Source organism: Ylistrum balloti, unplaced genomic scaffold, assembly GCF_031769215.1.
Source record: "Ylistrum balloti isolate Yb309-2 unplaced genomic scaffold, AGI_CSIRO_Ybal_v1 Utg369628, whole genome shotgun sequence".
Classification (NCBI taxonomy): domain Eukaryota; kingdom Metazoa; phylum Mollusca; class Bivalvia; order Pectinida; family Pectinidae; genus Ylistrum; species Ylistrum balloti.
This window is the reverse complement of record NW_026781895.1, coordinates 185,001-196,555: the sequence shown is the minus strand read 5'-3', so window position 1 is coordinate 196,555 and position 11,555 is coordinate 185,001. Positions and strand designations below refer to the sequence as shown.

The 11,555-nt window shown below is 40.3% G+C and overlaps 1 protein-coding gene across 1 annotated transcript; it reads right to left on the bottom strand.

Annotated features, from left to right (window-relative positions):
- Positions 1 to 1,248: 1,248 nt before the first annotated feature.
- On the bottom strand, positions 1,249 to 10,864 carry LOC132551876 (death-associated inhibitor of apoptosis 1-like). The gene is made up of 4 exons (XM_060216022.1): positions 9,080 to 10,864; positions 8,441 to 8,609; positions 2,238 to 2,375; positions 1,249 to 1,451 (listed from the first exon to the last, which is right to left on the bottom strand). The coding sequence occupies exons 1-4, from the start codon at positions 10,862 to 10,864 to the stop codon at positions 1,249 to 1,251; spliced, it is 2,295 nt and encodes a 764-aa protein (XP_060072005.1).
- Between the last annotated feature and the right edge of the window lie 691 nt (positions 10,865 to 11,555).

Sequence of the window (11,555 nt, the reverse complement as noted above, 5' to 3'; positions counted from 1 at the left end):
GACAAGATAACCCATTGATGCTCCCCGAATAAACACTAGTTCCAAAAGGGCTAATTTTGACAAAATATAACAAAGGACAATTACTCCTAATTTAAGCAAATGAGGGTTATGTTTTTTGTACACTGCACTTCTCCTTATCGAGATCTGTTTCATGTTGATACCTCTAATGGTTTTAGTGATATGATACGGACAGACACAATGGCGACTACAAGTTCTTCCTTTGGGAGCATAAAATAACCCTGCTTGTAGTTTCTTAATTAGGTAGAAAACGTGTATAGTGTATTTATAGTAAACTTATATCTTAATCCGTATATCTAAGTGAATGAATGGAATTAGCTGAAAGTGTCGGTGTTGTAATTATAAAATGGCGAATTAATTTTCAGACGGAACAAAATATAGAGATCTTTGAGAAATTGCTTTCGCCAACTTAATAGGTAAATCAATTCCGAGAAATAAAAAGTGGATCTAGTTTTCACGTTGAAACACTCATGATTTGTAAGAACTTTTATTGTCACTAATTATATGAGAATGTTGACTAGTATTTGTGAAACAAGTCGTTCTTCTGATTACCATCGCCCAGTACATGTATACAGTAATAATATTGGTACCTCGTTTGGCCTTCATATCCCTTCTGACGCCACACAGTTAATACACTAATATCAGTCTTTACTGCATGCAATTTGTGAGCTGTTAGATATGTAAAACGGGGGCTTCCTTGGTGTTCATACTATATTTATTACATAAATGTGGTACAATTTATACATGGTTTTGATTATCTTGTCTTCGTTGTCTAGCTAACGTGTTATATCACGAATGTTTGTCATGGTAAATTGTCATTAGAATGCCACCTTAACATTTAACGTCATTCAAATCAACATTGATAGTTCAAGTAGACAGACCTTCCTTGTCCATGTGTTGTGAATGTAACAGGATCTTACTTCTATAACATCTGCTTTCCCTAGCGGTCACGTGAAAGAACAGGTGGTGGATCTAACTTATATTGAATACTGCATTATGTTGCACAAGTGCCATAAGGGTAGTGTTGCTCCCGGGGTATTTTGTTTATACTTCCGTATTCGAAAGCAATTTGACTAAAACCATATCTTTATAAAAGTCAGCAAAGGACACGCAAATCTGGAATTTCCAAGGTCATGTATCTGAAGACATTGTCCGCTAGCGAGACGCAAATGACTCCGATATTGACAGATTTGTTGGCAATATGCACATGTAATTCGGTCAAAAATATGATCACGTGAACCAGGTTTTGATTGTGCCTTGTGTGATGACGTTACACACAGGACAGCGTCTCACAGCTTGGGCACACACGTGACAACACACAAGATGGGCGCACGGGAGAAAAGCAATGGAGGCGTCCTCCTCCTCGCATATCCTACACAACTTCTCTTTCTGCAGGCGGCGATTCTCCTCTTCCAACCGTCGAATTTCATGCTCTGTAAAACACAATAAAAAGAAACCTATGACACCAACATACTGGGAAACATGAAGAACTGACTGAACGTGCTTTTCTCTGTATCTGACATTGTCATTATAGAGTTTTGTATCTGTAGCACGGTTTCCCTTTCAATGTTATCCTAAGATACCCAGGGTGAATTGTTAGGCCTGAGCGTTGCGTGTATAAAGACACATGGTTAAAACGAGCGTTGTGAGACTGGCCAGACGACATCTACCTGACCTGTGAGGATTCCATCAGTATAACTAGATTGTGAAAGTTTTTACATCTCTTCATTTATCAGCTCAGAAGGACAGAACTTGCTTCGTTAGGATTCTTTGAATCTGTGCCGCGTTCTTAGTCGATAACGACTTGGAATTGCGGCCACCAAAATGGCCGATAGATACATCTTTGTTCACGTTTAGTCAAACATCTTGACGAATGTCGGATATGTGAAAATTGTTGACAAATAATTATCGCAGGTAAAATGCCAGACTTGTTTTTATTGCCTTGTTTATGAAATTCTTTTTTATGGAAACTATTTCCACACAATCCTGTTAATGCTAAATCTGTTACGTATTGTGAAATATCTTAATAAAACATTGTTAAAAAAAACCACTTATAATATTGAATGTTTAATTTCGGTGTTTCACAGGGTCAAATTGATACATTAATGTCTACAATTTATTCCCGTTAAACCGACGTATAGTCTCAATGGACTTTCCGGTGTACATCTAAGCCTCTATATGCTATCACTGTACCGAACAGGTCACGACCTGTGCCTTACCTTCTACGTCATCATTACTTGTGTTCCGTATGCCTCCATAATCTGTGTTTTTCATCTCTGGATCGTCTTCATCTCCATCATCGTCATTGATCCTTAATATTTCTGTCAGTATGTCCGTGCTGTGGACGTCCGTAATACCTATTAAAGATGTTCGACGATAGAATAAGGTCATCCAACATTTTTTATATAACATATATACCGTGTACTGTATGATAATTTAGTGTCAACTAGTCTATCACCTGTAAGTTCCACAAAATTGTTGTAAATCTTTCACCTGACCAAATAAACAAATTTCTTACACTGAAGTCGGTGCGCTCGCGGCTACTTAAGGTCGCGGAGAGACTGCGAAAGTTATAGTGCGCAGCATTTGTAAATTAGTATAAAACTTATAATGTACATAGCGGACGTTTTAATATGTAAATGTTTTCGTGAACATAGGATGAAGTAAAATGACTTTGAATTTATCGATATTTTACCTGTCTAACACACAAGTTACATAACCTTAGTAACATCACAAGGAGGTAAAAGTTCGTGGGAATTGAACACGTGTTTCTTTTTCCATGATTTAATAGCAGTTTGTGATAAAAACCTGTGTTTTTTGTGAAGTATATGGTATACTAGGGTAATGCGTTCTTGATTTGTGTTGTCATGTGAACATGATACAACTGTTTGAAGTAAGTAAAGAGTTAGTACTGCTCTGTTCCAAGAATTTACAAAGAAGTGATCTCCCTTTATGGTACGGAAGTATAGTAATAGGTTACATGTGTCACAAGGCAATCTTGTCAAGGAAATAAGATTAACAGACGGAAGAGTTTCGGAGAGCCAGTAAATATAACCTAATCTCATATTGCTGCCCACATATCATATTCATCCTTCACCAGTCATGTATATCATATTCATCCTTCACCAGTCATGCATATCATATTCATCCTTCGCCAGTCATGCATATCATATTCATCCTTCGCCAGTTATGCATATCATGTGCCCACTAACTCTATTTCCTCCTCATTGTGGTTACAGTTTTCATACGTCTAACACCTTATAACATTACAATATTTCTAACATTTCCGTGTATTATTATTTTCATGACCTCCCCGCCCCCCTCCGATAATTTTCGTGGGAGCATATAGTTGTCCGTCTGTATTCTATTTTCGTCCGTCCTTCCTTTTGTGTCCGGAACTTAACTTTGCTCACAGTTATACATTAAGTTATTGACATTTCATAATAAAATCATGTCTTGATCGTAACTTTGCTTTCATTGGGTCAATAACTGTCTGAAACATATATACCTAGGACTGAACCTACCTTTGGTCTATAAGTGTCTGACAACCTGTTTACCTAGGCCTGAACCTACCTTTGGTCTATAACCGTCTGACAACCTGTTTACCTAGGTCTGAACCTACCTTTGGTCTATAACCATCTGGCAACCTGTTTACCTAGGTCTGAACCTACATTTGGTCCACAGCTTTCTGATGACTCATCTAGCTGGGTCTGAACCTACCCTTGGTCTATAACCATCTGACAACCTGTTTACCTAGTTCTGTATCTATCTTTGGTCTATAACTCCCTGACAACCTGTTTACCTAGGTCTGAACCTACATTTGGTCTATAACTGTCTGACAACCTGTTTACCTAGGTCTCAACCTACCTTTGGTCTATAACTGCCTGACAACCTGTTTACATAGTTCTGTACATATCTTTGGTCTATAACTGCCTGACAACCTGTTTACCTAGGTCTGAACCTACCTTTGGTCTATAACTGCCTGCTAACCTGTTTACCTAGGTCTGTACCTATCTTTTGTCTATAACTGTCTGACAACCTGTTTACCTAGGTCTGAACCTACCGTTGGGCTATAACCATCTGACAACCTGTTTACCTAGGTCTGAACCTACCTTTGGTCTATAACCATCTGACAACCTGTTTACCTAGTTCTGAACCTACCTTTGGTCTATAACTGTCCGACAACCTGTTTACCTAGGTCTGAGCCTACATTTGGTCCACAGCTTTCTGATGACTCATCTAGCTGGGTCTGAACCTACCCTTGGTCTATAACCATCTGACAACCTGTTTACCTAGTTCTGTATCTATCTTTGGTCTATAACTCCCTGACAACCTGTTTACCTAGGTCTGAACCTACATTTGGTCTATAACTGTCTGACAACCTGTTTACCTAGGTCTCAACCTACCTTTGGTCTATAACTGCCTGACAACCTGTTTACATAGTTCTGTACATATCTTTGGTCTATAACTGCCTGACAACCTGTTTACCTAGGTCTGAACCTACCTTTGGTCTATAACTGCCTGCTAACCTGTTTACCTAGGTCTGTACCTATCTTTTGTCTATAACTGTCTGACAACCTGTTTACCTAGGTCTGAACCTACCGTTGGGCTATAACCATCTGACAACCTGTTTACCTAGGTCTGAACCTACCTTTGGTCTATAACCATCTGACAACCTGTTTACCTAGTTCTGAACCTACCTTTGGTCTATAACTGTCCGACAACCTGTTTACCTAGGTCTGAGCCTACATTTGGTCCACAGCTTGCTGATGACTCATCTAGTTGGGTCTGAACCTACCTTTGGTCTATAACCATCTGGCAACCTGTTTACCTAGGTCTGTACCTATCTTTGGTCTATAACTGCCTGACAACCTGTTTACCTAGGACTATACCTACCTTTGGTCTATAACTGCCTGACAACCTGTTTATCTAGGTCTGTACCTATCTTTGGTCTATAACTGCCTGACAACCTGTTTACCTAAGTCTGAACCTATCTTTGGTCTATAACTACCTGACAACCTTTTTACCTAGGTCTGTACCTATGTTTGGTCTATAACTGCCTGACAACCTGTTTACCTAGGTCTGTACCTTTCTTTGGTCTATAATGCCTGACAACCTGTTTACCTAGGTCTGAGCCTACCTTTGGTCTATAACTGTCTGACAACCTGTTTACCTAAGTCTGAACTTACCTTTGGTGTCTATAACTGTCCGACAACCTGTTTACCTAGGTCTGAGCCTACATTTGGTCCAAAGCTTTCTGATGACTCATCTAGTTGGGTCTGAACCTACCTTTGTTCTATAACCATCTGACAACCTATTTACCAAGGTCTGAACCTACCTTTTGTCTATAACCGTCTGACAATCTGTTTACCTAGGTCTGTACCTATCTTTGGTCTATAACTGCCTGACAACCTGTTTACCTAGGTCTGAACCTACCTTTGGTCTATAACTGCCTGACAACCTTTTTACCTAGGTCTGTACCTATCTTTGGTCTATAACTGCCTGACAACCTGTTCACCTAGGTCTGAACCTACCTTTGGTCTATAACCATCTGACAACCTGTTTACCTAGGTCTGAACCTACCTTTGGTCTATAACCATCTGACAACCTGTTTACCTAGGTCTGAACCTACCTTTGGTCTATAACTGCCTGACAACCTGTTTACCTAGGTCTGAACCTATCTTTGGTCTATAACTGCCTGACAACCTTTTTACCTAGGTCTGTACCTATGTTTGGTCTATAACTGCCTGACAACCTGTTTACCTAGGTCTGTACCTATCTTTGGTCTATAACTGCCGGACAACCTGTTTACCTAAGTCTGAACTTACCTTTGGTCTATAACCATCTGACAACCTGTTTACCTAGGTCTGACCCTACCTTTGGTCTATAACCATCTAACAACCTGTTTACCTAGGTCTGAACCTACCTTTGGTGTCTATAACTGTCCGACAACCTGTTTACCTAGGTCTGAGCCTACATTTGGTCCAAAGCTTTCCTGACAACCTGACTCATCTGAACCTACCTTTGGTCTATAACCATCTGACAACCTGTTTACCTGAACCTACCTTTGGTCTATAAACATCTGACAACCTATTTACCAACAACCTATTTACCAAGGTCTGAACCTACCTTTTGTCTATAACCGTCTGATAATCTGTTTACCTAGGTCTGTACCTACCTTTGGTCTATAACTGCCTGACAACCTGTTTACCTAGGTCTGTACCTATCTTTGGTCTATAACTGCCTGACAACCTGTTTACCTAGGTCTGAACCTACCTTTGGTCTATAACTGTCTGACAACCTGTTTACCTAGGTCTGAACCTATAACTGCCTGATAACCTGTTTACCTAGGTCTATAACCTTTGGTCTATAACCACAAACCTGTTTACCTAGGTCTGAACCTACCTTTGGTCTATAACCATCTGACAACCTGTTTACCTAGGTCTGAACCTACCTTTGGTCTATAACCATCTGACAACCTGTTTACCTAGGTCTGAACCTACCTTTGGTCTATCACCGTCTGACAACCTGTTTACCTAGGTCTGTACCTATCTTTGGTCTATAACTGCCTGACAACCTGTTTACCTAGGTCTGTACCTATCTTTGCTCTATAACTGCCTGACAACCTGTTTACCTAGGTCTGAACCTACCTTTGGTCTATAACTGCCTGACAACCTGTTTACCTAGGTCTGTACCTATCTTTGGTCTATAACTGCCTGATAACCTGTTTACCTAGGTCTGAACTTACCTTTGGTCTATAACCATCTGACAACCTGTTTACCTAGGTCTGAACCTACCTTTGGTCTATAAACATCTGCCTGAGACAACCTGTTTACCTAGGTCTGAACTTACCTTTGGTCTATAACCATCTGACAACCTGTTTACCTAGGTCTGAACCTACCTTTGGTCTATAAACATCTGACAAACTGTTTACCTAGGTCTGAACCTACCTTTGGTGTCTATAACTGTCCGACAACCTGTTTACCTAGGTCGGAGCCTACATTTGGTCCACAGCTTTCTGATGACTCATCTACTTGGGTCTGAACCTACCTTTGGTCTATAACCATCTGACAACCTGTTTACCTAGGTCTGTACCTATCTTTGGTTTATAACTGCCTGACAACCTTTTTACCTATGTCTGTACCTATCTTTGGTCTATAACTGCCTGACAACCTTTTTACCTATGTCTGTACCTATCTTTGGTCTATAGCTGCCTGATAACCTTTTTACCTAGGTCTGAACCTACCTTTGGTCTATAACCATCTGACAACCTGTTTACCTAGGTCTGAACCTACCTTTGGTCTATAGCTGCCTGATAACCTTTTTACCTAGGTCTGTACCTATCTTTGGTCTATAGCTGCCTGATAACCTTTTTACCTAGGTCTGAACCTACCTTTGGTCTATAGCTGCCTGATAACCTTTTTACCTAGGTCTGAACCTACCTTTGGTCTATAGCTGCCTGATAACCTTTTTACCTAGGTCTGTACCTATCTTTGGTCTATAGCTGCCTGATAACCTTTTTACCTAGGTCTGAACCTACCTTTGGTCTATAACCATCTGACAACCTGTTTACCTAGGTCTGAAACTACCTTTGGTCTATAGCTGCCTGATAACCTTTTTACCTAGGTCTGTACCTATCTTTGGTCTATAGCTGCCTGATAACCTTTTTACCTAGGTCTGAACCTACCTTTGGTCTATAGCTGCCTGATAACCTTTTTACCTAGGTCTGAACCTACCTTTGGTCTATAACCATCTGACAACCTGTTTACCTAGGTCTGAACCTACCTTTGGTCTATAGCTGCCTGATAACCTTTTTACCTAGGTCTGTACCTATCTTTGGTCTATAGCTGCCTGATAACCTTTTTACCTAGGTCTGAACCTACCTTTGGTCTATAGCTGCCTGATAACCTTTTTACCTAGGTCTGAACCTACCTTTGGTCTATAGCTGCCTGATAACCTTTTTACCTAGGTCTGTACCTATCTTTGGTCTATAGCTGCCTGATAACCTTTTTACCTAGGTCTGAACCTACCTTTGGTCTATAGCTGCCTGATAACCTTTTTACCTAGGTCTGTACCTATCTTTGGTCTATAGCTGCCTGATAACCTTTTTACCTAGGTCTGAACCTACCTTTGGTCTATAGCTGCCTGATAACCTTTTTACCTAGGTCTGTACCTATCTTTGGTCTATAGCTGCCTGATAACCTTTTTACCTAGGTCTGAACCTACCTTTGGTCTATAGCTGCCTGATAACCTTTTTACCTAGGTCTGTACCTATCTTTGGTCTATAGCTGCCTGATAACCTTTTTACCTAGGTCTGAACCTACCTTTGGTCTATAGCTGCCTGATAACCTTTTTACCTAGGTCTGTACCTATCTTTGGTCTATAGCTGCCTGATAACCTTTTTACCTAGGTCTGAACCTACCTTTGGTCCACAGTTTTCTGATAACTTGTGTGGCTTGGTCTGCAGAATAGCCTTGCTGTACAACACTCTGGAATGCTGGTAATTCGGCGACTTCCTTGTCAGATGGGAGGTTTTCTGTCGGGTTTTCGCACTTCTTTCCTTGAACGTTATCACTGATGCTCCCATGAGCCTGTGACAAAACGACATAGGTGATATAATCTATTCCATTCAAGTTTGGGAATATTGGATGCTATATATAGTTCGGTAGTATGATTGGAATAATTGGAAATAAAATATGGATTAAAAATAGGCCTCTTTTTTGCTCGGGGTTTGGACTAAATTACTTCATCATAGACTTGAAGCTTTTTCTTGACATCATTTAATGTAGGACAGCATCGTACCTAATTATATTATATGTTGTTTGCAAACCAACTTCATTTAAGCTCTGAAAGCTAGCGATTACTTGGAAATCATCCTGACCAAAACGCCACTCGTTTCACCCCAAACTCTGTTGAACATAATTAATCAGAATGGAAGGAGCAACTTCAACCATTTGGAATAGGCTACTCCTCTAAATATGTGATTCCTTGTTTTAAACGATACCAAGCCGACACCGTTGAATACGGTTATAAGTATGATTTGTTAACAGTGATGTTATACCTGATTCTCATCGTCTAGGTTTTCATGAACTAAACGTATGAAGTCAAGTCCTTTGCTCTGTCGTAAATATGCGCACCTTGGAAACCAGCGCGCATGCTCAACCCAAGGATCGTCCCCATCAATCCAGTTTCTCAGTCCTCCTCCACAGAAAAAGCACCTTGTATAATCTGCATATCCAGCGTATACGAATCCAGCCTCAGCCATCAGGCTCTGTGTCTGTGAACATGGCCAACCACTGTAGGAGCTCATCCTTACAGTCAGCACTGCGTATGCCGGGTACTTGGGCTTATCAAAGACGACACCGAGTGGTGCCAACTTCTGTACCACTGAATCACTGACAGCACCGGATCCGGAAGAAGATATGTTATGTCTGTGTCTATTATTAGCGGAAGAGCGATGTGGTTGCTCCGTAGCCGAAGACCTGTTTGCGCTCACTTGTGGAGTGATCGATGTGTTAGCATCCTCGTGTCCATTAGATATGCGAGTTTGCTCTTGCTCTAAGGACAGCACATTTTGAATGACATTTCTATGATCGCTTCTCTGCCCATGAGAATGAGGTTTCGTTTTGCCTGTGCGCTGTTCGATAGAAGGATTCTCTTGTTGTGTTTCCATATCCCTACCTGCTCTCCCAGCAAGTTGACTATTAACCACATATTTCCTATTGACGTTGATTGTAGATGGCTTCTTTTTCTCGTGACTACCTACAAACATACCTTGATTTTCAAATGATGCCATCATAGCACGAGAACAGGCGTGGTCACTCTCTCGAGATGAAGCGGTCACTGTAGCACGAGAAGAACTGGCGTGGTCACTTTCTCTAGATGAAGCGGTCACTGTAGCACGAGAAGAACTGGCGTGGTCACTCTCTCGAGGTGAAGCGGTCACTGTAGCACAAGAAGAATTGGTGTGGTCACCCTCTCGAGATGAAGCGGTCACTGTAGCACGAGAAGAACTGGCGTGGTCACTCTCTCGAGGTGAAGCGGTCACTGTAGCACGAGAAGAATTGGTGTGGTCACTTTCTCGTGATATAGCAATGTTTCTATTGTCCGTACCGTTCACATGTCTACAGAGAGGAGAAATTCGTTTGTGAATTTCTGCGGGATCTTCTCCCGCCATCCAGTTAGATCGCTGTATTCCACACGAAAAACATCTGACCTCATCCGAAGTACCCGTATAGTAAAATCCAGCTCTCGCCAATCTGATTGGTCGAACACTAATGTTTCGATCAGCTGAAAATGACCGCAACCTCAACCATTCGATGTTCATCGATTCAGATGCGTCCCCATTTTCAGAATTTTGAAAATAAAAATTTAGGCTTGACGGAAAAACGTCCAGACACACTTTATGAGGCTCAAATTGTCTCAACCAAGATAAATTGTCTTTCAAGTTCCAGAACGAATGTGGTTTGTATTTAACATTTTCAATACTATATGTATTTTTAGTTCCTTCATATGCCACTACTTTATTGAACTTAAGTGTAAAATTGAAATTACGAACATCCATCAGAAGCACAATAATTATCGAAAAATGCGAGAGAAGATGAACAAGTCTCATGTCGTATAAAGAACATGCTATGATGATTGACACAACTATACTTGTTATGGTGTTTCTATAATTCATCGAAAGCAGTGAATGTTTGTACCACAAGTTCCAGACTTTTTGTCGGTAAACCAGACAATGTTTAAAAACGCTTGACTCAGAATTAAGACTCTCTCTCTCTTCTGGCTTCGTCCTTTTGCTGAAAGATTTACACCGATGTCTGTGTGACGCAGGTTTCTTAGCCATCCTTACACTTTCGGCAGTTATCATATGTCTGTCCGACCGTCGGTGTGTAGGGGTAGAGCGGTAAGATATCAATCCATCTGACTTTGAACGCCTATGTTTATACTGGACCAGTGTTGTACCCATAGTCTCGGATAAACGACGAAATCTTTTCATGTGTGTAGAACTTTCTCCCAATACTTTTACAAATGCCATATTTTGCTTCTGAAATATACAACATGGGGGAAAAATGTTAAAACAGTGAAACATATATCAAAATATTAAAATCAAATCTTCCTTAAAGTGTCGGTTGTAACGACTGTTCATGTTAAACAAACTTCCTGTAGTTATAAAACTTGTACAGACATATATCTTGATAATCCCAAGATGATACAGGAAGTAAGTCTTACCATCTCCAAACATGTTAGAGATAAATGAGAAACATGTATTTGAAAAAAAAAGTGAAATGGCTAATCACTTTAATAGTTATTTTACAGAGGTTGCTGGTAAATTAACTTCTAATCTTGAAAATGTTACAACCTCTTTTGAGAAGTTGAAAGAATATGTAACTAGTAAACTAAGTAATAGTACCCAATTTGTCATACTAAAAGTGTCTGTTGATTTCGTCGTCAAGGTTTTGAATAATTTAGACGAACACAAAGCTACTGGTACTGATGATGTTTGTGCTAAACTTTTAAAGATTGTTCATGGGGAA